Below are 27,456 nucleotides of genomic sequence, written 5' to 3'. Positions count from 1 at the left end.
CCCGCCCCGCCGCCCCCGGCCCGGCCCGGCCCGGCCCGGCCCCTGCAGCCGCGGGCGAAGTGGAGCCGGCGAGGTCGGGAAGACGCCGCCGCCGCCTTCTGCTCTCGTCTTCTCCCTTCCCCCGCGCCCCGGCCGGGTCCGTCAACATGGCGAGCGCCTCGTACCACATCTCCAACCTGCTGGAGAAAATGACATCCAGCGACAAGGACTTCAGGTGAGATCCGCCGCCGCCGCCCCTCCGCGCCCTCCGCCGGCCCCGCGCCCGCGCTGCCCCTGCGGCCGCCTGCGCGCCGGCCCCGGGCCTGGTGCCGCGGCGGCCCGGGCGGGGGCAGGTGCCCAGCGGCGGGGCCGGTGCCGCGGGCCCGGGCTGTCCGCGCCGCGGCTGCGGGGCTGGGCGCGAATCTGCTGGTACTACCCCGGGAAGAAAGTTCCCGTGAGGGGATCCCCCCTCCTTGCTGCCCATGAAGGACGGGGCGCGGCTGTGCGGGCACCGCCGCGGCCTCCACGCATCGTGGGCAGAGATCTCCAGCGGCAGGAGAAGCCGAGCGGCCGCCAGCTTTCCTGACTCGCGTGGGGACAGGCGAGGGTGGAGGTCTGAATTCCTGAGCTCGCAGATGCTCAGAAGCCGAAGGGACGAAGCCCTGAGCAGTCAGCTGTCGCTGACCCTGCCTTGAGCAGCAGAGGTCGGATGAGGTGACCTCTCTCATCTCTTCCCAACTTCAAAAAATATGGATCCTGCGATTCTACGAATAGAAGCAGGAGGGGATAACCATGAGGGCAGACTCAAGACGGTGCAGTGGAGGGCCACGGTGGTAAAGGGACTGGAGCATCCCCCTTATGAGGAGAGACTGAGGGAGCTGGGTGTGTTTAGTCTAGAGAAGAGAGGGGATGTCATTAATGCATAGAGTTCTTTCAAAGGTGGGTGCCAAGAGGATGGTGCCAGACGCTTTTCAGTGGTGCCTAGTGACAGGACTCAGGAATGGACATAAATTAAACCACAGTAAGTTTCATCTCAACATGAGGAAGAGCTTTGTTACACTGAGGGTGGCAGAGCCCTGGAACAGGCTGCCCAGGGGAGGTCATGGGGTCTCCCTTTCTGTAGACTTTCAAACCCCACCTGGACATGTTCCTGTGTCACCTGCTCTAGGTTACCCTGTCTTTGCAGAGGGGTTGGACTGGATGATATGCAGAGCTCCTTTCCAACCCAGATAATTCTGTGATCCTCAGCTCACATCCTTCTGGATGCTGTGTCTTTTAGACAGTGGGATTTTGTGCTCCTCATGTAGTTTGGTACTGCCCCTGTGCATCCAGAGAGAGAAATCCAGTTAAGTCTTAGAGGGACTGGATTTAGTTTGAGTTCAGGATCTGTCACAGGAGCGCTGCTTTTCATTGGAACATTTGCGTGCTTTGTAATAAATTAATAGCAGATGAAATGTAAAATATCAGAAAATAAAATAATACAATTAAAAACAGCAGAGATAGTACATTTACACAGTACCTCTGGCAAAGCATTAGGTTAAAAAGAATTACATTGTTTTGGTATTGAGTGCAACCAGAAATTCAAGTTTGAAGGTTTTACTTGTCTATGAGAGTGAATCAATACAGACAGGGAAAAGGCATAAAATGCGCTTGTTTTTTGTTGCTTTGCTGCAGCATCACAGTGCTTAGTTTATGATTAAAGTAGATGCCATCCAAACAAGTTACAATGTATTAAAATCTAAAGGAAAACAGAGGTCTTGGTATGTAGATCTGGGTTTTGAATAATCTTGTTAGGTTTTGACAGAGTGTTTTAGTACTGGACCCAAATTTGATATGGGATTTTTGTGTCAATTTCTTTCAAATTTTAATAGCTTTATATTATCTGGAGAGTTCAGACTAGAAGTTTTGTAAATAAAATTCTGATTAGTCTAAAAAGAGACAAACTAAAATTACCCAATTTCTTTAAATTGTCCCGAAACTAGACTGAAACATTTTTTCCTCTAAATGTTACAAGATTTTTTACTGTTTTCATACTAATTTGTTTCTGTGATTAAGTGAAATTTCCATTTTGTACTTATGGGGAGGAGGATTTACAGTAAGTTCCAGTGGATTTGTGATACTAGTTTTTACGAGTTAAAAACTTTCTGTATAGGAGGGCTAGGTTATACCTGTCCAGTGCAATTGTAGCAAACATTTTTTTCCTCCCAGCTGTGTGTAATTTAAACTTCTTGTGTAGTTCCTTTAGTAGAGCACACTTCAGAAAGTCTGTTCTAGTAGCTTTGAACAATTTTGAAATTCGCAAATGTTAAACAAAAAATGTCTTAACATAGATTAAAATCTAATGTTACAAACCATAAAAAATGAGTGATGATAGACTTTTACCAACTGGCTGTTATGGAGTAACATTTTATGAAACTTTATGTGTATTGTGTATTTGCATAATGGATAAAATAGTATTTAGTTTCAGTAATTTTAAGTGCATTTGTTCTTAGATCTCATCTGTTTGAATAGGGACAGTGTAGTTATCCTGTTGATGCCAGGGAGCAGAGTGTAAAACAGCCATTCAAGTAAGCAGTCTACTGTAAAAAGTAATCCTCATTTTTCTTGATAAACTGACCTGTCCCATGCAGAGCTGGAATATGTACTTGTTGGAAGATGTACATACTTGTGATTGTGTTGTCCACACAGAAGCTTGGGCTTAAGTTTGGAAATGGGCAGTCAGGTAAGGTGGCAGTTTCCCGTCTGGCTGTGGGAGAAGGAGTGTCCTCCCTGCAGCAGGAGAATGGCTGCTCTGAGTACAGGCTGTGAGCAGCTGCTGACACGCTGCCTGCTTTGCACCAGGTGAAGTTTGATGTGCAGGCAGGGCGAATTGTGACTACTTGAAGCTATGTTTCTAAATACCAGCAGCTTTACTCTTAAGCTGCCTGGTCTCCCCCCCACCCCATTGTGGTGTTTGGGTTGGTTTGCATGTTTCGGTGGAGAAGTCTACCAAGAGAACCCTGTTGCGGTTGCATGCAGAGGCTGCTGTTGCAATGCTGTGCTTAGTTTAGGAACTGACAAGTAGCTGATGAGTGGACATGACCTTCTAAGGCTAGGAAATAGGAGCTGTTAGCCAAAGTTTTTAAGAAAAAGAGGTAAATGCAGCAGTAACTTGGAGACAGTTTTTGAGTGTTCCAGTACTGTGTGACTTCATGTATATCCTTAAATTAGGTCCTATCTGTTACCTTTACTTACCAAGTAGTCTTTTTCATTACTGTGCTTAAAAGCTGATGCTTTGCATCCCTAGCCTGTTTTTGTGCACATCTGGTTCCTGTCAGACTGCAGGCTTGCTTTAGTGGGATGGTTGGAGTGAGTGAAAAAGGGGTGAGGTCTTACCTTAGAAACACCTTGAGACCATTAGACTGGAATTATTAAAAGACAGGACAAGTTGAGGTCCATTATGTGAGGTTAGTCATATGGCATTTGTGATGCATATTAAAATTATGCAGAGTCTTGGCTTTTGTTTTCAGTAAAAAGTAATATCTGGCATGTCAAGCTGCAGAGATAACCTTCCAAGCATGACCTGAGCTGAAGTGATGTCTGCTTGAGACTGATGTGCCTGAAGTCCAAATGTCACCCTTAACTGTTTAACTACAAACCCTTGTTTGGAGTTTTGAGTGGGGGTTGGTGTCAGTACCGAGGCCTGTGGGATTTGTAATTGAGTAATACATCTGTATTGCTGCTTCTGAGAAGAGAGGGCACTTACAAAAGAAAAATGGGTTGTGAAACAGACTTCAGAAGGAAAAGAAACAGAAGGCATAAAGGCAATATTTTTGGAAAGTAATTTTTCAGTATGTTCTTCTGTTGGTAGATATTGACTGTTACTAAATAGTAAATTAATTGATATGAAAGATTATGTTATTTGCTTGATCTCTCAAGAATTAATTTTGTTCTTTACTGTGGCACCCTGTATTGAGGGCTGGATAAATGTGATCAGCTCTGTTTTCTGGCTGTAAACAAGCTAGTCTGTACAAGGCAAGAAAATGAAAACCACATGGAACATAAGCTTAACTTTTATTTCTCCCTTCATTAATTAAAGTTTGGCTTTTGTGAATTCTATGGGAGAATGTTTGAGAAACTATATTTTTCTTCTTGGTTGAAACTTATTTTAAAATAAACTCAGAGCAGAGATCAGTTTTTTTTAACTGAGTTATTAAAAAGCTTGTTTTTTGCAACATCAGCATAGCTTATGAAAGGACTACTTAAAATTTGTGAAAGTGTCAGTTTTTTGTGGAGATCGTGTGGATTATAATGTAAATGCTGGAAGTAAAATATGTAGCTGTTCTCGTAAGAGAAAGGTGATGACCTAGCTCAGTTTTCATTTTCAAATACGGTTTTTCTTCCTTTCTGTTTTATACATGCTATTTGCATCACAAAACAGACAACAATAACTCAGTGTTAAATGTGATTTGTTTGATAACACATTATGGAAACTGAGAATCTTGAATCCTGAGCACTGTGAATAACCCATATCCCTTTAGCAATAATTATCTCACATCTTTTGTCAGGTTTATGGCTACTAATGACTTGATGACAGAACTTCAGAAAGATTCTATCAAGCTGGATGATGACAGTGAAAGAAAGGTGGTGAAGATGATTTTGAAATTATTGGAAGATAAAAATGGTGAGGTACAAAACTTAGCTGTCAAATGGTAGGTATTCTTTTTCTATGATGTAAAGAATTGTGTAATGACTGAACAATATAAAGCACTTCTGAAAACTCAAAGGACACTGCTACACAAAATAATTTTGAAATTGACGTCCTCAGAGGAACCTTATTCTTGTAGACTACCTGCTTTAATGGTTGTACGTAAAAAACGATATTTTGTTGACACTGGGGATTAATATTTGGGGTTTCAGGTGCCAAATAGCACATGCAGTCCTTGCTGGAAGTATTTGAGTGATGCACTTGTTCTTTGGTGCCAATTCTTGATTACTAAATAGATACAAAAAGCTTATAATTCAGTGGTAGTTGCCACATTGATACTTGATGGTGAGACCTTAGATGATGTGCAGGGGAAGAATTGTACTATTAGAGTTGTTTTCAAGCAGACATGAAAACATGAAACGGTAAAGATATGGCCTCGGTTATCAAAGTGGAACTTACCTGTTCGCTAGCATTCAGAGTACTGCGCTGATGCTTTTACAAGCTTTACAGGAACTGTAAATGTTTTATGGGATCTGGGTGCATTTACTTGCCTTTCAGAGACTTCTGTTGCTTCACTGCCCTCTCTTCCTCACTTTATTGAGCTTTACATATGGTGTGACTTTTCCAGAGCACCCTTTGAAGAGATGCTACATTTCTTACGACTTTTTGTTCTTGGCCATTCGGATTTTTGTGTGCTTTAAAGCGGGCCTCTCTTAGGACGCATATAGTGTTCCTGAGAATGTTTCTTGTTTGTGAGCTTAGGGGTTTTTTTTAATACTCCATATACACTACTTATATTCCATGAGGTATGGATTGGAGTAAACTTGGAGCTTGAGAAGTTTCACATTGTGACTAGCTAAGTTTGTTTTAGCTTGTTATTGTTTGTAGTTTGCCCTGTCAGACTAGCAAAGCAGAGGTACTGTGTGTACCTCTGCTTATGTACTTAGAAGCAGTGTTTGCTTCAGCTTCTGAAGTGTTGTAAGTGATGGTAACTAAAACCTTGCACAGACAAATTGGTGTAGGAATGTCAAGTTTCAAGCCAGATATTTGCGATATTAGGTATATTAGCACTATAATTGTCACTACTTTTTCCCTACTGTCACCAGGGCTGCAGTGTTTTTAAAATGTGTCTTACCCATATCCTTTTCATAACAACACAAAATACCCTGTTTCTTTTTAATTCAAACTTCTGGAATGTCTGTTCCTTATGTTTTCGTGATTTTGAAACTGATTGCTTGTACTCAATCAGAAGAGCATATTGTTGTGAAACTTGGCTCAGGCTTAGAATTGTCTTTGTGTCTAATAGCATTTTATGGAAAAGTTACATATTAGCATACTTGCAATACTCATTTCTAATATACATCCTAAAGTTGTCCTGAAATTTAGATTAATGCACATAGAGACATATATCACCATCTTTAATGGCAGTGTTAGAATGTAGGGTCTAAATTACAAGTAGTGCTTACTAAAGCATAAAAGAAAGATTGCGAAGGGAAGAGAATGAGAAAATAGATTACTTCCTGTGTGTCTGCACGTCCTGTTCTTATTACCAGTGCTTCAGTTTTTAAATTTACTTTGATATATTGGTAAAACTCTTGGATTTAACTAATGTGACTGAATCTCTTTCAATTTTGGAGTGTTTTTGAGAATTCCAGATAATGTTAAGGAACAGTGTTAAATTTACTTTAATGGGACAAGAAACATAATAGAAAAGTTTTCAGGTGAATTATGAACATCTGTGTAGAAGGTGGACATGTGTACCTTCTGGATCACTTCAAGTTGTGTTTTTTTAGTCTTTTTTTTGTGTCCCAATCACTTGCAGCTATGCTTTGAATAAAAAAAAGAAACAACAAAAAACACCACTCTTTTATTCTCAAAGCAGCTTGTACTCAAAATACAGTTCATGACAGTTTTAAGCCTAATACTGCTGCTGCTTCCTGTTTGCTGTTCTTGTACTCCTTTTTCTTTTTCTCACACTGCTTCTTACCTGGTTTTGTGACAGACTGGTTTAGGGACTTAGTTTTCTTCTGGCTTATTGCTTTCCTTCTGCACTTTACCTGTTGGTAGAAACATTGGCAGGGGTGAAGGATGGGAGAGGCTGAACACTACTAAGCTGTAGGTTTTTTAAGACAGTTCAAGCTGATCTGAAGTGTTCCATCTGCTGCAACACTCCATGTAAGACTGACTCATTGGGAAGTTAATTTCAGCCAGCATATTTTTCTTGGCTTTTTAAATTTTAAATATTTTGTGCTCTTGTGTATTTCTGTTAAGGGTTTCTTGGCACTTCCAGCTGAGGAAAGCATAAACTGTCTTAAGATCTCTCTTTATTTAAATGCTGTGGTGAACTTTAGAGACTGTTAGCAGTAACTTTTATCAGACGCTTGATGACCCATTAAAGTATCAATTCCCTCTCTCATAGAAAGAGGATTTAAGACAGCCCAATGTTCTTTTCAATCTGCGCTTGAGATAGATTTTTTCCTTGAGGAAGGGAGAAAGGTGTTGGAGCTTGTTAGGGGAACTTTCTTTACAGGTAGATCAATTGAAATGCTCTGAATAAAACTCTTACATAAGAGTCACTCTTGGAAGATTTGATTCTCGAGGTCACTGAACACGGCAGATTTGAAACAACTCGGAGCAACCATAAAGCAGTATTTATTTTTAGGTGAGCGTAGCAACAAGTGAGCAACGTTCCTGGTTTTGCCTTATCCACTGCTCGCTTTCACACTTGAGTTAGAGGAGCGCTATTGGTTAAAATGCCGATGAACTTTTTCCTTATTATCTCTACAGAGCACGCTGGTGATTTTGTTCTTGCTCCTTTCAATTACATTATGCTGGTTTGGGGCAGGATAAACGGGGTAAAAGCGAAGCTGAAGTCAGTTTTTGGGTTCATTGGTGTTTGGGTAGCTACCTTGCAAAATGGTTGTCCAGTTCATTTCTGAATAAAAATGAAAATGCATGAGCTGCATTAGTAGTCTTGAAGTAAAAGTTGGCCTGCTGTAATCTTTGACCCTGCAGAAGGGAACTGAGTTTTATTTGTTAAGCTTCTTACTGCAGACAGTAGATGAAACCTATGTCAGTAACGTCAGGTTGTTTCCCTTGTTTTTCTTAACTACACGTAAAATATTAAATGTATTTTTGTTGTCTCCAACTTTTGAAGGAATGATTTTTGATTTACCTGATAGTCATAGGCTGTTTTACCATCAGCCAGTGTGGAAAAGGCTATTCTTACAGCATATCCTTAGTATATAGCTGTAAGTGTAGTCCAGCGTAGTGCACCTTATGGCAGCAGTAGTTACACTGCCTGTGGTTTGCTTAAGATTATGTACATGAGGTGTAGTCAAGCAGTGTGGTTTGTCTAAGTGTAGGTATTGTGTTGGTATCGCTTGTTCCTCATTGCTGATAATCTTTGTAATGCTCTGTTGGCCCAAATTGCACATTAATTGTTTCATGTGTTCAGTGTTGTAGCTTAAGGATGAGCTGTTTCTCATTTTGAACACTTTGATATTCTGCCATTTAAACCTACAAATAGAAATTTTTATTGATTTACACTGTGAAATCTTTCGTGAAACCAGTAAGAAGCCAAACATACCCAAATCTATCTAGGGTGAAGAAAATAAAGGTGGGATTAAAGTAAGCATTTCAGTGATTTCTCCCTGTGGTACTGCAGTTTCTCTGCATTTATCAGAGTGACTTCTCTGGGCAGTAGTTCAACGTAGGGAGCTCTCCCTGACGCTGTGAGTCTGAGTCATTAGTGTGAACAGGATGATGCATGTATTGGCTGCTGTGTGGCTGATCCAGTTCAGCAGCTTTAAAGCATTTTGTATGCTTTGGTAATACACTACTGTGCATCATGCTATACTAGTGATTTGAATAATATCGGTTTTTTAAATTTGTGAATTTTAATTCTTCCTTGTAAATAAGTGTGCTTATTCCATAGCTGTTAAAATATGCCAGTTGGAGATTATAATTGATTAGATGTTGGTGTTCAGCTTCCTAATATGGAGCTATGCTATGGACACCTTTATTTCCAAATATGTGTAGCTTAAAGGAGACTTTGTTGCTGTTTATTTCCATAGGCAGCTGAATGAGCTTTTTACTTCGAGAGAACCTAGACACAAATTATTGGCTAGTGAAAGGGAAAAGATCAAAGAGCACTTAAAACTATCCAAAATGGTCTTCAAGTGTGTAAAATACATGCTTAAGTGCAAAAGCTTTGTAGTCAGAACTGATTTGATAGAAGAAGGTTATAGTTTACTTTCAATTTCTGTAAGATTGATTTGTAATCTGGGACTAATAATAAGGTCTATAGGTGATATTTACTGATTTTGAAGGCCAGAAAAGCTTGAGATAGTATTTTGTAAAACTTACTTCACAATTGTTATGTCTGATTTGCTGAACTAATAGGTTGAATAAATAGGACTGAAGATGCTGATTCAGGTAATATATAGCTTAGTACTTCCCAGAAACTGTAATTTATAGTGTGTGTTAATATCATTCCAGTAGTTTGGTCATCTTTAAAACATTAGCAAAAAAGTGTTTCCGATTCTTAGCTGAGATGAATCTGATTGACTGGCCTTTACTGTGATTATTTTAATTACTCATAGGTTGCATTTGAAAAATAAGCAAATTTAAATCAAAAGAATTCAGTAGTTGTTCAACAATTCAGGTTTAAAACAAGGGGTTTTTAACCTTGTGTACTGTTGTCTGTTGACTGAAACGCACAGGGAGTTTAATTTCTCTGGACTACTATGGAGTCATTGTACCTTGGAATTCTGTAGGTTTCTGTTTGAGTTGATTTGTCCTTGTGTTGTTTGCAAAACAATTCACTGTGCACCAGGAGCAGATGCATGCAACAGTGCTGTGAGTAGCCGCTGACTGACAGTGGTGTGTATGAAGAGAAGCTCTATATATAGACGTGTCAATGAATCACGGTGAGGGAAAAGCTTGACTGAAGAGTCAAATCAAGTTGTAAAGAAAGCTGTGAGCTTTTTCAGCAACTGGAGAAAATGTTTCAACTGCAGACAGGGATAGCTTGATGTATTTGTGTCTCAGAGATAATTATTGGTAATAATTTGTGTTAGCAGATGTTTGTGTACAGATTGAGCAGGAGTTTCTAAGTTAGAAGCAAAAAGTCTTTACTTGTACTAGTGTTCAGAAATTATTTTAATCATTAATAATTTAACATAATTGAAGCAGTAAAATTAGCAGATTAGATTGTGGATATGGTCCTCTAAACCCCTTCCTACTCTCAGGGATTTAGTGGCTGTAGAGATAGTTTAATAGAATCTGAAGAATCCAGTACAATGCCCTTTCCCTAAATTAAAGGGTAGTGTCAGGTTAGGGCATGAGGTCTGACTGCTTTTATGAAAGGGGTCTCTGCCTGAACTGTTCATTTCTGCAGGAGCTGCTGAAGCAAGTGAGAAATCATCCATTACATCTTCATTTCTGTGCACTTAAAGGGCTTCTTTTTATGCCATCAATCAGATATCAGTCAGTATCTCAGCTGAGTTCTCTTGAGATTACCTGTATGCTGTACTTTCTAAAAATGTAACGCCAAAGTTGTTCTTGTGTATTTATTTAAGGTTATATGTAAATCTCCATTAAATACTCTCCAAATTGAATAAATTGCAATGTTTCTGAATTTGTGGCATTGGTGTGATCATAAAGCATCAGTTTCAGATGTCTGTGCACTAGTTTGACTAATCTCAAATTAGTTCCAAGTTCTGTGGATTAACAAAATGGAGTAAGTGGCAAGTGATACTTTAGTGTGTGGTTTTGGCAAGTGTGTTTTGCCTTTGCTGCCTCTCCACCCACCCTTCCCCTGCCCCCGCCCCCCACATGTATTTTCAGCAGGTTTTACCACATGAGTACCCACATGAGTGGGTAAGGAGAGAAAGAAACCAAGCAGGTTATGGTTTGTGAAGGAAAGCATGGGAAGTGCTAGGTGTGATTGCCTTGGGAGTTGTGTATTCCTGGGTGTTAATCCAAGTGCTTCAAGTGCAAGCACTGTTCCGAGTTCATGGCAGGTAAGGCCTTGTGAGCGTGGCCGTCGAAAGAGGAGCTCCAGGTTTGCCTAACATGGTGACAGACCCTTGATGGCAGAACTCTGAACCTTACTCTGGTTACTATTGTGCAGTATGTCACATATAGTGCTTGAGTGCAAGGGCTTGCTTGTCCATGTCCTCCTACTGTCTGCTCTTGCTTTCTGCCTTTTGCTTCTGATGGGCATTTTTTAATAATAATTAGGTCTTGCCCCTGTGAATTCTTGGACATGTTAAAAAGGGTAACAGCAATGGGGTACGTACAACAGGTTTGGGGATGGAAGATGTGTTTGGGTTTGTTTTACTGCATAGAGCCATGACTGAATCCAAATGTTGTATAGAATAAAGATGCAGTAATTAAGAACATTGTTTACTTGTTTGTGAATTATGCAGACACTGATGGCCAAGCATGTAAACTGATGGCTCTGGCTAGGTTAATTTTTGTTGTAAATCTTGTTGTGAACTGAGAAATGAGAGGGACTGTAGTTTTGAGACTGAAGCAGAACAGCCATACAAAATGAATTTCCAGCTCCAAATAAGAAACATGTACTAAACAAGTGTTTTGTTACTAGATTTATGGAGGCAAGTTATCAGTCCAACCAGACGAGGCTTTTCAGTTTTTAAAATTCTGCTTTGTGTTGCTACCAAAACCAAGCTGAAGTTTATGACTTGAATGCAAAATGCTGAAATAATATTGTTGCCAATTTAATACTCTTCTCTTGTTTATACAGCCTGGGACCTCTGGTGAGTAAAGTGAAGGAGTATCAAGTGGAGACCATTGTAGATACCCTGTGTACAAACATGCTTTCAGATAAAGAACAGTTACGTGACATTTCAAGCATTGGTCTTAAAACTGTGATTGGAGAACTTCCCCCTGCTTCCAGTGGTAAGGCATTTTGTACTAAAGACTTTATGTAGTTGTATCATTTACTAAATCAAAAAAATGTAAAAAGCTGGAGGTTTTAGGGAAGAGGTTTCAGCATTGGAACTAGTTTCCGTTAGGGTAAAAACATGGCACAAATACCCTTTCAGTTTGTCCTTCTCTGACTATATTGCCAAATTTTACTAGTTTAAGAACATATTTTTTAATGAAGGATTGCATTAATATGGAATACACGTTCAGAGAATATGAACTTCAGTATAACAAGTTGTAAAAGCTTCTGTTTTAATTATTGCCTGGTGGAGCACATCTAGGCTGTAGTAATAGCTAGATCTCATCTTGGTCTTTGGTTGATAATGCGCTTTAAAATTGATTACAACTCCTGTACTTTTCCTTAACCATCTGATTTCTTGTCTCACTTTCTAGGAATTGTTTTGGGAAGTACCTTGTGCTTCTGACAGTTGCCTGTTAAATTAGTGAAAGTCTTACCTGCAGGTTTAAATGAAGGCAGTCTTTCCTCTAGAAGAGACACTAATGTTGAACAGCTCATCAGTTAATAGCATTACTTTTTTACTCAAGTGCTTTTCAGATATCATAATGTAGAATATGAATGAGACTAGAGAGTGATTAAAAAGGCTTTGGAAATTACATTTTTAGAGACTGAGGTCTCGTGAATTAAAAAAAAAGCTCTGATTTTAATATCCTTTTTGAAAATTGACATGTAAGTCTTGCTTCTGTCAAGCAGCAGTGAGATGCATAAGCTTTACATAAATAACTAATTTTAAGTCAGTTTTTTTAAGCTTTTACTCTTGAGTTTGCCTACACAAAAGAAGATTTTTGGGTGGAGGTAAAGCTCAAACAAAAATGTAGGCAAGTCTTTCAATATAATTAACATTCCTAATATAAAAATAAACAACATGTCATTTCTTGCTCTCAACTGAAACACAGATTGTTCTCTTTTTCTTAGCCTCCATGGTAACACATTAGATTGTCCACTTGTTATATTTTAATTTTAGTTGTAGTTAAGAATGAGCCATAATATATATAAACTAGATTTACCATCGGTTGGAAGGGTATTAATTTCACATTGAAATTTGCAAAATGTGGCTTGAAGAATTTCATGCAGGTGAAGATGAGTACTAACCTCTGGGCAGTCGTTACCATGATAGGAGTTTCTTCTCATAATTACTTAAAACAATGTTAGACAATTAGAGGAAGGGGGAACTATGAAGTTTTATGAAGATGTTTTTACTTATATTTTAAAATACCTCAGATATAAGTTTTCCCCCTCTCTCAAATGTTTTAGTAGTATTCCAGGTACTTAATTTTTAAGTAGCTTCTTGTGCAAAATAATTTTATTTTGCTTTTTTTTTTTTACATTAGAAGTAGCTCTCTACTTTTGTGCTTTTCCTTACCATATAGTATATACCTTCATTTTTACTTATACTACTTTCATTTATTGCTCTAGACTTGTTGTGGCTTTCACTTTCCATCGCTTGCCCTTCCAAAAGCAGTGCTCTGTTGTGTGTACCTTCTGGGAAAAGAATCCCTCTTGCTTAGTATGTTTGTATATAGATAATTTTTCAGCTCTAATGCGGAGCATACATGACATTAGCAGAGTGGCTGTTTAAGCTTGTTTTGTTGGTTGGAAAAAGCTTCTTTATGTAGATTGGGTTGCTTTCCATAGTCACAAACATCATCTCTAGTCTTAAAAGGTGTATTTTAAAAATATTATGGAAATGCTGAGGTTTTGTTGTACTTTCAGGTTCTGCATTAGCAGCTAATGTTTGCAAAAAGATCACAGGGCGTCTCACTAGTGCTATAGCCAAGCAGGAAGATGTGTCTGTTCAACTGGAGGCACTGGATATCATGGCTGATATGCTGAGCAGGTAAACATCTCTCTTTTAGTACACTGATGAATGCTTATAAATACTGCTTAAAGCTTGAACTTCAGTTTCCCAAATGTTAAAATTAAATTATTCAAAGTCGTATGAAATAATATGGTTGTGTGATGTGTAGATGAAACTTAATTTAGAAAAAATAAGTGAATGTATTGAAGATAATTGGTTGATCAATTACTATTTAACTTTCTGAGAACTGTGGTTTTAAGCTTATTTTAATGTTTGTCAATTTGAAGTTATGTTTTAAACTATTTCTTCTTTTAACAAGTTCTAAAACCTGAAATTTTAAACATTTGATTGGAATCTTTATGATGTTTGGGGAATTTTTGAAGGATTGTTTTACAGTATATGAACAAAGTTATCTAGATTCAATTGGTTTTGAGTTTGTGTTTTGTCTGTTTTAAGGCAAGGAGGACTGCTTGTTAACTTCCATCCTTCAATTCTGACCTGTCTGCTCCCCCAGCTGACCAGCCCAAGACTTGCTGTGAGGAAAAGAACCATCATTGCTCTTGGTCACCTGGTTATGAGTTGTGGCAATATGGTTTTTGTTGACCTCATTGAACATCTCTTGACAGAACTGTCTAAAAATGATTCCATGTCAACAACTAGGACCTATATACAGTGTATTGCTGCTATCAGTAGGCAAGCAGGTCATAGAATAGGTAAGAAAAATATATAAATTATCTTTTACTTTGAAGTTTTTCAGTGAGAATAATTACTTAGGTAATTTTTTTATCTTACCAGGTGAATATCTTGAGAAAATAATTCCTTTGGTTGTAAAGTTTTGTAATGTAGATGATGATGAACTACGAGAGTACTGCATTCAAGCCTTTGAATCTTTTGTTAGGAGGTAAGTCATTCATGGGTACCTATTTCAGGCTTTCTTCAGATTTAGTAGTGTGTCATTTGGTTGTAAGCTGTCAAGAGACAGCCTCCTTTGTACAAATTACTCTTGCAAGCTTTGAGCTGGAACAGTTCCTTTAGCTATCTTGTAACTTAGTCTTAAGCAGTGTGTTATGTCTGTACTCTACAAGCTTTCTGCTTGTGCAAACAGGAGGTGGGAAGTATTCTGATAATATTTGTGTCCAGTAGTGGTGATAAAAATTGGTATCCAAAGGCATATCTGAGTCCTTTGCAACCTTCCAGTCTAGCAGATCCTGTTACAAAGTGGCATTGCCCTTTCTGACCTTCCCTTTGAATTTCTGTAGTTCAGAGGGATGTCCTGATGTTGTCTTGGCTGCTCTCCAAAGTACAGCATGCAACACAAAATCTTTTAAGAATATTTTAGTGCTTCAAAGTAATTTGGCAGTGATTGTATTTTTATATTACACAGGTGTCCTAAAGAAGTTTATCCTCATGTATCTACTATTATAAACATTTGTCTTAAGTATCTTACTTATGATCCTAATTACAATTATGATGATGAAGATGAAGATGAAAATGCTATGGATGCTGATGGCGGTGATGATGATGATCAAGGTACGTTCTCTTTTTGGTTTGGGGGAGAGGATGAGCTTTTGATCTTGCACCCATCTGAGAAAATTGGTATGGGTGGTAATACTCCTGAGTACCAGCATTTTAATGACTTGTGTACTTCCATTCAAATTTTGTACCTCTTTTAAATATGGCTAATGAACTCACTTCCTGGAGTAGAAGTATAGGATGTTGATGCTGGAGATCAGTAATTCTGAGGGGGAACATAAAATACAAGACAAATATTTTAAAATACCTTAAAGGTGGAAGAAGGCAGAAGCATGTGGCATGATATAAATAAAGTTAGAACATCCGTTAATGAATTGAAAATACATATACAGCATGGGAAAGGCTTCTCACTACTTTCCACTATAATATATTGGTACCTAATGCATAAAATCAGAATAGATTGAAAATTACTCAGTATTTTTCGGTAGGATAGAAGTGTTTCAGACTGAAAGGCATAAGGTATTTTATTGTTAATATGGTGGCAAGCATTGCCAGATATAAGCTTTGTGAAAACTTGGACGCACAAGTAATCTGAACTGAGGGCATAAAATTCTCATTACTTAAGGAAGGAGTGAGCTGCATAGCTGTTGCTTTAAGACCTGAAAAATCTATATTGCTTATTTTATGCTTTTTGTTATTTTTGGGGACATTGTATAGTTTGATTTACCTCTAGAAAGAAGCAGACAGAATAATTTGTTGAATCTTGATCAGCTAGTATTCACTGTTGCTTTGTTGTCTTGAATAAAGAATATGCTTTAAATCAGTAGTCAGGCTGATTTATGATGGGGAAATATGATGGGGAGCTCATTTTCCTGTTTGCAGTTTAAATTAATATGTGTGGGAGGGTAACGTGAAAAAATTGGCTGAGAATTACAAGTTAGGCTGTTTAGAAGGCTTTTTGTATGTGTGGTTCTTAAAGTAATTCTGAACCTATTTCTTTGTGTGTCTTATGCAAAGAACCCAACTTTTTAATTGTTTAGGAAGTGTGTTCTTTTTAATTGTTTAAAATAAAACTTGATGCTTTGCTTGTCTAGACTTGAACATATGCATAATTTATTTTTTCAAGGGAGTGATGATGAATATAGTGATGATGATGACATGAGCTGGAAAGTGAGACGTGCAGCTGCTAAATGTCTGGATGCTGTGGTTAGCACACGACACGAAATGCTTCCAGAATTCTACAAAACTGTGTCTCCTGCTTTAATAGCCAGATTCAAAGAACGTGAAGAGAATGTTAAAGCAGATGTTTTTCATGCATATCTTTCTCTTTTAAAACAAACTCGACCTGTGCAAAGTTGGCTTTGTGATCCTGATGCAATGGAACAAGGAGAGACACCTTTGACAATGCTTCAGAGTCAGGTTATTTGTAACGGTTTTTGTTATCTTTGAGAAGACATGGTAAAATTGCATGCTGTTCATAAGGATAGTTCATTCAATGTGCTTTATCCTGTAGTAGTAACATAGAGAGGAAGCTGGGTAAACTGGGCCCAAAAATGCAACAGTCTTGGAAACTGAAATTGACTTGTACGAATGTGCTTATTTAATTTGTTTACTCAGCTGTAAAAGTTGTATGTCATATGTCATTTAGCCACATTGCCAAAGCAAAAGTTACTTCCTGCATTCTGTATCCAGACATAAGATCAAGATAAAACTTGATCTGCTGCAACATATTTTATTTGCAGAATAGAAAGGGTAATGCTGGAAAACTTCATCTAAGTGAATTATTTAGGTGATTTTTCAATTGTTGCTCTCTACAGTTATATTAATGCAAATCACCTTTCAAAGCTAAATCACTTTTTTTTTTAAGCAGTTATTTTGAATCTTCATTTCCCAGTGTTTCTACACTTCTCTAGTTCTGTAGAGAAATCAGGGGGTTAGGATGCATGTATTTCTTTATATCCCCAGTGATCAATAATGAAAGAAATGCCAACTATTGAATCAATTAACAGATGTGTGATGATTACAGGTTCCCAACATAGTTAAAGCCTTGCACAAACAGATGAAGGAGAAAAGTGTTAAGACTCGTCAGTGCTGCTTTAACATGCTGACTGAGCTAGTAAATGTGTTACCTGGAGCCCTAATGCAGCATGTTCCTGTACTTGTACCAGGTATGAGAAACACAGCATTAACTGAAACAGTTAGTAATAAATGGTATGGGAAGTTCTGAAACATCAAAATATTGAAGTCCCGACTGCTTTTTGCAAAAACTTGGAAGTGGGGTTTCTGTTGAAAGAAAATGGCAAAATAATCAGCTATTATGTGTATCCATATAAATATTTTTGTCATATATTATCATTAATCTTGAAGAGAAGATTAAAGATTTTTTCTTCTTTATAAAAAGAATTTAATTTGATTCTTAATTACAAAATCAAACTGCCTTCTTTTCCATCCAAACAGAGAAAAATATTTTCCATAGTTTAGCTTTTAAAACTTAAAATGTTGAAATTTGAAGTAATGGTGAAAAATAAGGTTGGAAATGTCATAAACCATTGAATGGCTCATGTCTTTTGAGGGAGGTAGCTTAAAAGCTAATTGGTTGAATAAAGTGATTAAAGGGGTTTGGAAGCAGGAAGATGGGGAACCAGAAGGTGTAAATTCAGTATAGCTGCCTTCCTTTGGAAATTTTGAAGTGTTCTAGCAGACACTATACCTGCCCTAAAAATACATTTTTTTGTTTTTTTCCAGGAATAATCTTTTCACTGAATGACAAATCAAGTTCTTCTAATCTGAAGATAGATGCTTTGTCCTGTTTGTATGTGATCCTCTGCAATCATTCTCCCCAAGTCTTTCATCCTCATGTTCAAGCATTGGTACCTCCAGTTGTAGCTTGTGTTGGTGACCCGTTTTACAAGATAACATCAGAGGCACTTCTGGTTACCCAACAACTTGTAAAGGTTATTCGTCCTTTAGACCAGCCTACTTCCTTTGATGCTACTCCTTACATCAAAGATTTGTTTACTTGTACAATCAAAAGATTAAAGGCTGCTGACATTGATCAGGAGGTGAAAGAAAGGGCAATATCTTGCATGGGTCAAATAATTTGTAGCCTTGGTGACAGTCTAGGCACAGACCTGCCTAGCACACTTCAGATTTTTCTAGAGAGACTGAAGAATGAGATCACTCGGTTAACTACTGTGAAGGCAATGACATTGATTGCTGGTTCTCCTTTGAAGATAGATTTGAGACCAATCCTTGGGGAAGGAGTTCCTATTCTTGCTTCTTTTCTGAGAAAGAACCAGCGAGCTTTGAAGCTGGGCACTCTTTCTGCGCTAGATATTTTAATTAAGAATTACAGTGACAGCTTGACAGCTGCCATGATTGATGCAGTCCTGGATGAGCTTCCACCTCTGATTAGTGAAAGTGACATGCACGTATCACAGATGGCCATCAGTTTTCTGACAACGCTGGCTAAAGTATATCCTTCCTCCCTGTCAAAGATTAGTGGCTCCATTCTCAATGAACTTATTGGGCTGGTAAGATCACCCCTACTTCAGGGTGGAGCACTTAGTGCCATGCTAGAATTTTTCCAGGCTTTGGTTGTGACTGGTACAAACAATTTAGGCTATATGGATTTACTGCGCATGTTAACGGGTCCAGTGTACTCCCAGAGCACAGCACTTACTCACAAGCAGTCTTACTATTCCATTGCCAAATGTGTTGCTGCCCTCACTCGAGCCTGCCCTAAGGAAGGACCAGCTGTTGTAGGTCAGTTCATTCAAGATGTTAAGAACTCGAGGTCCACAGATTCCATTCGTCTTTTGGCTTTGCTTTCTCTTGGGGAAGTTGGGCATCACATTGACTTAAGTGGACAAATCGAGCTGAAGTCTGTAATACTGGAAGCATTCTCTTCTCCTAGTGAAGAAGTCAAGTCAGCGGCATCATACGCCTTAGGCAGTATTAGTGTTGGCAATCTTCCTGAGTATCTGCCATTTGTCCTACAAGAAATAACCAGTCAGCCTAAGAGGCAATACCTTCTTCTGCATTCCTTGAAAGAAATAATTAGCTCTGCGTCAGTGATTGGTCTCAAACCATATGTTGAGAACATCTGGGCCTTACTCCTGAAACACTGTGAATGTGCAGAAGAGGGTACAAGGAATGTTGTTGCTGAATGCTTGGGCAAGCTTACGTTGATAGACCCAGAGACTCTGCTTCCACGACTCAAGGGATACTTGGCATCAGGTGAGTAGTAATGCATGTACATGTTGGAGCAGATGGCTTTATGATACCTGTTAAAAATGGATCTAGTTTTTCAAATTACATGCTTAAATGTTGTGTCTTCAAGTTTTGCTCCCTTTCCCCAACAACGGAAGGTTAAGGTTTGCGTTTACTAGAAGTTGTTAGTAATACACAACAAGAATTCCTTGTGTTCTGCTTTCAGACATTATGTTTCTCTTAACAATGTTATGTTTTATGTTTATGACAGGGCTATAAACTGGAAGGGGAGGGAGCATGGGTGACTAAGGGAGAAATTAACAAATCAGTTGCAACATTTTGAGCTTTTGGTGTCGGTTACTATATTTCTAATTTTCAGATAAGGATTCTGAAGTTTTTAAGAATTAGGAAAGATTTTTGTGCATAATTAATGAATCAGTCTCATATCAAGAGCTGTATTCACGTGTTTTCTTCATGTGCTTCTTGTGTAAGGGGGAGAATTTTTTTGTAGGATGATGTGTGATCATAAATAATCTGTTTTAATAGGCTTATTGCTCACATTTTCTATAGGAGATAACATTACATGTGTATTACAATGTTATGGTATTTTTCCCCTGGTTAAAATATTCTCTCTGTAGGTTTGAGTTACATATTGCATTGCTAGCAATAAATAGCATTTTTTGTTTGCTGTTCTTAGGAGTATTAGAAATCTAAGAGGAATGAGTGGCATTGAGCATGATTTAGATTCTCTTGTTTTTCTGTTTTCATCTTGCATGTTCACACTTTTGTTTCATATTAGGGTCCTCATATGCTCGAAGTTCAGTGGTTACTGCTGTTAAGTTCACTATTTCTGATCATCCTCAACCCATAGATCCACTCTTGAAGAACTGCATAGGTAAGTACTCCACTTATACTGACAGCTTCTATGTTTTCAGGCAAGAGAATTACATTTAATTTTTTTTTTGTGTTACCAGAAATAAATATTTTGAAGATACTAGAATTAGCTGCTAATGACAACTGTTGGAAGAGTTACAAGATATTTCCATAGTAGCCAATTATTTCTATTAACACTAATTTATTTGAATTCTGAGCAGAAAAATTATGTCATTAAAAATTCTGTGTATTGACTTTGTGATGGGCAATACAAGAAGCTAATGTTTTTAGTAGGATGGGATCCAAAAGCTGATTTCCTTTCCCGTGTTTTTGCCAAATTATATCAGTTTGATTTAATAAGATGTACTATATTTACCAAGAAGCGTGGTCTTGGAAATATTTGACTTCTAGTCACTTAAGACATGTATGCTTGTGTGAATTATTCTGAGTATTACCAGGTTTTGAATTGTAAATACAGGATGTAATGCTTGTAGTCTGAAAGCATTTGGAATTGTGTGTATTTTTATACAGGAGTAAAGTAATCAGAGCTTTCAGTGTAACATCAGTATGACAAAGACTTTTGCAATGCTGTGGCTTTTTTTATACTCGCATTTGTATAACAAAGTATTGTAGATTTTTTTTAAAGATGTTATGAATGTTCTATGCTTGTTTAATTACAGGTCTAAAGATCTGTAAAAAAATGGATCTATGCTTCTTAACTTAATAGGAGGGAAAAGATTTAAAGCATAAAGTTTTGTAAAGAGCAAGGTTTTTATTTATAGGTAAATGAAGTCAGTTTACTGTGTGTTATTTTCATCACTAAGCTTTTTTGTTTTTTAAGTAATATATTCAAGAATTATGTTTGTAGGTTTTTCCCCCTTCCACTGAAGTTGCCTTGCCCCTTTGGTTTCTGGAAATATTTATTGATTATTCAATCAAAAAGCTATCAGAATCTAGTACTTTAAAAATTTCAGTCATTTTGAGTTGTGTTACGCAGCTTTTTGGTGGGTGTAACAGTCACTTTGTTTGAGGATATATTCATGCAGCCATTTATTTTACTATGGCTGTGTTATAGAAGTATAGAAGAATCTAATTTAAAGATGCCCAAATGTAGGGGGGCATGGGAGAGGTGGTGCTACATTAATATATACTGAGTAGGCCAATTTTATAGCAATTTAGGTATTCTCAGTATATGCCAATTTGACGGTTAAAAAATCAGTTAGTAGTTTCCTTGAGAGGTGTTCTGGAACTTCTGAACTGCAGCAAGTGAAATTGGTTTTCTAGTGCATATTATGAGAGAATTTTAATAAATAGAGAAAATAAAAGGTTAAATGTAGTTTTCATTAATTTACATGAAAAGAAAGTTTATATGTCATTGTGATGGCAGTTTATTTTGATGGTGTTTCTTCTACTACTGTTTCATTATATGAAGTACTATATAACAATTATATTAATAGCTTTCATATGATGATAATTAATCCTTTATTTGTGTAATCATGCTGAAATAGCAGGTGTGTGTTACATTAAAATAACTCCTGAACTAAGTATGTCTTTTTTTTTAAGTTTAAAACTAAGCAAATATATTTTAAAAGTTGCAAATGTAAAAGATCCTCATAGATTGCTTGCTTTCTGTATGTGATTGCAGGTGATTTTCTGAAAACTCTGGAGGACCCAGATCTCAATGTCAGGAGAGTTGCCCTAGTGACTTTTAATTCAGCTGCCCACAATAAACCATCTTTGATAAGGGACCTCTTAGATACTGTGCTTCCTCATCTTTACAATGAAACAAAAGTCAGAAAGGAGTTAATCAGAGAGGTAAGTTAACTGAGAAACACAATGCTAAATATGTAAGTAGGTTATTTTTTAAAAGTGTATTCCTTAACTTTTATTTTGTTCACTGACAGGTGGAAATGGGACCATTTAAGCACACGGTTGATGATGGGTTGGACATAAGGAAAGCAGCTTTTGAGTGCATGTATACTCTATTGGACAGCTGTTTGGATAGACTAGATATATTTGAATTCTTAAACCATGTTGAAGATGGCCTGAAGGATCACTATGATATTAAGGTTAGCTGTCATTTTTCTCTGTGAAAGCAGTGACTTTTTCAAAATATTTCAAATAGTGAATAGACTGAAATGGTAAAAATATTACTTCATATGCTTAAGTACTTCACTACATTTGCCATTTTTATTAAAGTGTGACTGTTCAAAAGGTTACACAGCATGGTGGGAGATATATCTCCATATATGTGCCAGGCATAACTGTTGTTGAATTGGGTTTTTTCCTCACCCCAGATGCTGACCTTTTTAATGCTGGTGAGACTGTCTACCCTTTGTCCGAGCGCAGTGCTGCAGAGGTTGGACAGGCTCGTTGAACCTTTGCGTGCTACGTGTACAACTAAGGTATTTCAGCTTATTTAAATTCATTGTTTTGTGTTTTCTTATAGAAATATAAATGAACTCTTGTTTAAAGAATACCTCTGTACTGCTGCAGCGTTTCCTGAGTTACAGTTGATAAGCTGCAGTAGGCAGGATAATTAGATTAGAAATGAATGGATCTTTGTACAAGTGTTAACTGTATTTGAATTACAGATGGAGAGATAGATTTGTAAGCTTCTTTTTAGAAATCCTCTGTTTCTTTGATGCATTTTCTTTTGTTCCTTAAAAATTCAGCTGCCACTTGGGCAACTTGTAAATCTTACTTCATTATAAATAGTGAAACTAGAATACTGAGAGTTTATCTCACTTCTGATGATGGTGTTGTTTCAGACAACCATTTGGCTGATGAAGGCAGTGTAAAGTAGTCCTTGTTTTGTTAGACTTTTTGTCTAGGCTTTTGTTAGAGTTTTTGTCAGTTACCCCACCTCTTCTTCATTTATATTACAGGATTATTGGATCTTCCTAGTTAGTCTCCTTCCATTCCTGCTTGGTCTTGGTTCACCTGCATGCTCTGACAGTCATTTATTGCCTGATTTACCTTGCTTTTCCTTTACTCTAGTCTGCTATATTTCACATAATGAAAATTGACTGCCTTTAATTATAATTTATGTTTGTAGCACTGAAATATCTTTGAGAATAACAACAGAAGGTTTAGCAGTTATTCTAATGAAGGTCAGCTTCTTTAAAAAGTTGTGTCCTCTGAAAGCTGGGAGTACTGTGATAATAGCAGTTTAAAGTAATTTACTGACCTTACTAGCTTAAAGGCTGGCCAGTTGCTTTGATTTGGTGGATGACTTGGCAGCTTAGAACTTTTTTTCTGCTTACCTTGCCATGTTGAAGCTTCAGTCTATTTGCAAACTGCTGGTAAAAATTCTGCTAAAAAGATGTTCAGGGATATTTTTTGTTTGGTTGGTTTTTTAAGAGCATAGATAATTTTGAGAGGAAATATGTTTTTTTGAAGGTAGATTTTTTAAGACTGGTACAGAGGGAGGGTTGAGTAAAGTTACAAATGTATTTTCATTTTTTCCATAGGTAAAGGCAAACTCAGTGAAACAGGAGTTTGAAAAGCAAGATGAACTAAAACGATCTGCTATGAGAGCTGTAGCAGCACTTCTAACCATTCCAGAAGCAGAGAAGAGCCCATTAATGAGTGAATTTCAGTCACAGATAAGCTCTAATCCTGAGCTGGCAGCCATCTTTGAAAGTATCCAAAAAGATTCATCATCCACTAACTTGGAATCAATGGACACTAGTTAGATGTTTGTCTAATGGGGACCATTATGTTGAACCATATGATGCACTGAATTGACAGGTTATGAGTAAGAAACAGAAAAAGTATCTAATCTACACATTGTTCCACTTTATTTACCTTTATGGAGACAGTTGGCTTTTTCCATAATTGCTTTTCTAGCATTTATTCCAGAAATGTATTTCCATAGTCCAGAGTTTAACCACTCTTGTTTTAGTGGATTTGGCCACATTTGGGAATTAAAAAGTTGACTCATGGTGTATGGAAATAAATTCCAACATCCATTTGCCCTGTAATGTTTAGGATTAAAATGTCAAAATTTTGTGACCATGATTTTTTTTTTCTTTTAGTCATTCTTTCTACTTGTAAACAAAATGGGGGGAGGTGGGAATCAAGTGTCCAGGTGCACCATGTTTTTTGTATGACTTTTTATTCTTTTTTGTTTCAGCTTCATAAATTGGTTTGGCTGGCAGATGAATTATGTGTAAGATTTATTATATTAAAAAGAGAATTTGGGCACAGTTCAAAAAGAGCAGACATAAATGTCATTTTTACAGATGTGGGGATTAGAAAACCAATATCCCTGTTGTGCACACCAATTTTGCATGAGCAAGTTTACAAATATATATTGTCTGTAAAACAGCATGTGCAGTTTATTCGTAATGCAAGTTAAAATAAGTTCTACTGTATCAGTGCAGTTTTCAGGTATTTTGACATACAGGCCATTCAGACAGGAACGGATGAATGAAGGTTTGTTGTCTTAACCTGGCTTTTTAAAATGCCAGTAATATGACCCTGCAGATATTCTTACAGTAAACATGACAGTTTCTGCAGTTTTCATGGGTTTTCATACCCAAAGACTGAATCCACTGGAATTTAGGTGGACAAACCGTAAGATCAGGAGGAAACAAGGTGGAGGTAAAATGAGCAGAGAAAACAAGCTGCTCAGTGGTTGCTGAACTTGGCATTCAACTTTGCTTTTATTATAAAAGTATGAAGGAAGTTTCTTCAGTGGATTCTATCTCCTATTCTTCATCTGACAGCTTTTGTTAAGGCACTAATATGTGGTGTTACCTAGACAAGTGTTGCCAGACCATCATTTTGTTCTGGCACGTGGCACCACCAGTAGGCTGCAATGCTGCACGTGCCATACAGTATTCTGGTGAGACAGGAAACAGGGAATGGCCAAAGGGCTGGAGAGAGATAGAGAGCAAACAGAAGAAAACATTCTTCTGTGGATACAGTAAGGTAATTTAGAAATGGACCAGAACTGGATAGCTGGCAGTCCCACAACGAACTGGATTTGGGAAATTAATAACAAAATTATCAGGGACCACTGCCTCATTACTTGTTTAATGCAACTGCTTAGTTGTCTTTTTTTTTCCCGAAGTCACATATGAATTTGAATTTTTTTAGTTAACTGGTCTTTTTTAGCTAGTTTAATATTTCGAAAACCTGTTATGGGTACGTGGCATAAGCTGCTACGGGACTGAAAAAGCGTTCATTTTTATGACCTCAGAGACAGTTCCCTGTGAGCATTGGGGCTTGGGGGCAGAATCTTCACCTTACATGCTTGCAGCTTGGGAAAAGCAAAAGAGATATTGGTATATTTTACTTTAATAGAAGGACCTGAACAAAGAAGTCTATGAACTCATTCAATAGTAACAATTCTAATGCTGTAGAAATTTTTGAAAATGTAGCTTTCTCTGTCTCCAAAGTCTTCATACTAATGTAACAATTGTCTTCTAGAAGTAGAAATAAATGAGATTAAACATACCAACATATCTAAATGTCATGAAAAGGAGTGGGATGACTAGAGAGAAACCATACAGTAGAAAAATCACTGTGAATTAGGTATATGTTATCTTACTGTATAAATAATCTACTTCAATTGCAGCAATATAGAGGCCTCCTAATTAAGAATCTGTTGTACTAATTAGTTGTCAGACTAATCTTTGAACTTTTTGCGTTAAGTTTTCAAAGTATATGAAAATGTTTTATAGATCTAAAGTTAGATGTGAGAATGGTATGATAAACATGAGCCACGAGGCTAAAACAGGAAAAGGGAGTAGGTGACAATGGTAAGTGAACAGAATATTTGTAGTTGAGAGATCTGTGTGTGCTTCTGCACTACCATAACGAACAGCTGATGTGGTGGAGGCAGATCATCTTCACTTTGTTTTACAGTACTTTACAGTGGAGCAAGCTTAAGGACAGAAGGAAAGGTTGAGCTCTATTACCCTGTGAATGCTTTCTTGCAGAAGAGTAATCTTCACTTTGACCACTGACAAAGTAGGTGGGAACATAAGAACTAAGTCTTCCCTGTAAATTGCAGAAATTCTGAATGTGGTTGTCTCCACATAGCAGTTAGTTATTTTGGTGATGTGGGAAGACTATCTCATAAAGATTGTAACTGCACCATAATTACTGAGATAATTTATCCATGTTACAAAATCTAACTATGTTAGGTGTTGAAATTGCGCTCAATTTCACTGGATCACTAGATTGAAAGTTTTCTTTGGTTTTCCCTCTGTATATCCAAGTACTTGTATAAATCTGGTGTTTTTATGCTTTCAGATCAATTACATTCATGTAATTCTCTTAGGGAAGATGTCAGGAATACCTGTAGCTGTTTTTGAAATGCTAAGTATTTGAAGCTGAAATAGGAAATTTCTCTCACTAAAACAAAACCAGCATTCTCAAAGGCTGCTCTTAGGATGTTTGGTAAAATCAGAACTTTCTCTAGTATTTTTCATCACTTTGCACACAGACAATTGAGACCAATTCACAAGCTTGTGCATAATATAAAAATGGTTGACCAGTCCTCACATTGTAGATTCTTGGGTTAAAATATTTTTGTATCTCAAAAATACTTCATGCTCTGTTTTTCAGTGAAAAAACTCGCCATCCTTACAAGAGTTTTTTTCTAAAATTAGAAATTGAAACCTACGAATGCTGCACTTCAATCATGTAAATTTATTTTTTATATAATTTTCCTTCCAAGTATGGCATCTAATACAACAGTTGACAAAATAAAGAGAGCTGTACTACTCCACTTGTATTTTTATGAGGTGTACAAAGCAGCACATAGCCATGTAAACAGCATTGCTTCCTTCAAATGAAGGATTATATTTAAATTACATCAACTCAAAGTTAGGAATTAAAACTCCATATCTGCTCCTATTGTATTTGCCTTAACAGATATTCTCACTAATGAGGCTTGAAACAAGTTCACCCTGCACTGGTGGACTCAGTAGCAGGGATTTAGCAACTGTTCTCATACTTACTGGTACTTCTCCTCCATTACCTCCACTTTTAAAAGCAAAGTAGCATGTGGCCTTGGATGTGTGTGTGTGGGTTGTTTTTATTTTGTGAGTCCTTATCATTCTGACTGAAATAATATTTGTTTCTGCCAAACAGTTAAACCTGCAGCCTCTGGGTTTTATTTCCCTGTTGCTCTAAACTTCAGATAAAATGTCTATTTTGTTATTGCTGTTCTTAAAATTAATTCTGAAAAAAAAAGAAAAATAGTAGTCAGTTTATTACTTTTTTTTCCCTCTTTGATTCCTCCTTGCTATGTGATGGGAAGACTTGAGTCCTGCACTACTGAATGTGAGCAGGTAGAAATTCTGGCAGCAAGTGTTGCTCCCTGCCCTAGAAGAGCTCTTGGGTATAGTTGTAACTCTCACATTAAATCCACCTTCTTCATCAGCATCCATTTATAATTTTTCATTGTATCTGAGTTTGGAGAGGGAGTTTTTAGGAGTAATG

The 27,456-nt window shown here is 37.4% G+C and overlaps 1 protein-coding gene across 1 annotated transcript; it reads left to right on the top strand.

Annotated features, from left to right (window-relative positions):
• Positions 1 to 25,461, top strand: CAND1 (cullin associated and neddylation dissociated 1). Its single transcript, XM_030959555.1, has 15 exons — positions 1 to 214; positions 4,527 to 4,670; positions 11,439 to 11,593; positions 13,353 to 13,476; positions 13,894 to 14,150; positions 14,233 to 14,338; positions 14,822 to 14,967; positions 16,037 to 16,329; positions 16,937 to 17,078; positions 17,656 to 19,149; positions 19,922 to 20,017; positions 21,641 to 21,810; positions 21,900 to 22,064; positions 22,293 to 22,400; positions 23,469 to 25,461. The coding sequence occupies exons 1-15, from the start codon at positions 147 to 149 to the stop codon at positions 23,691 to 23,693; spliced, it is 3,693 nt and encodes a 1,230-aa protein (XP_030815415.1). The 5' UTR covers positions 1 to 146; the 3' UTR covers positions 23,694 to 25,461.
• The last annotated feature ends 1,995 nt before the right edge of the window (positions 25,462 to 27,456 follow it).

The sequence above is a fragment of the Camarhynchus parvulus genome, chromosome 1A (assembly GCF_901933205.1).
Source record: "Camarhynchus parvulus chromosome 1A, STF_HiC, whole genome shotgun sequence".
Taxonomy (NCBI): domain Eukaryota; kingdom Metazoa; phylum Chordata; class Aves; order Passeriformes; family Thraupidae; genus Camarhynchus; species Camarhynchus parvulus.
This window is presented reverse-complemented; position numbering and strand designations above follow the sequence as displayed.

What these genes read in the sequence shown, in the direction of transcription:
- CAND1 (XM_030959555.1), top strand. Translation starts at nt 147, where the DNA reads ATGGCGAGCGCCTCGTACCACATCTCCAACCTGCTGGAGAAAATGACA. An exon ending in GCAAGCAGGTCATAGAATAG is followed by an intron (nt 14,151 to 14,232) that starts GTAAGAAAAATA and finishes TTATCTTACCAG; the next exon opens with GTGAATATCTTGAGAAAATA. An exon ending in TTTGAATCTTTTGTTAGGAG is followed by an intron (nt 14,339 to 14,821) that starts GTAAGTCATTCA and finishes TATATTACACAG; the next exon opens with GTGTCCTAAAGAAGTTTATC.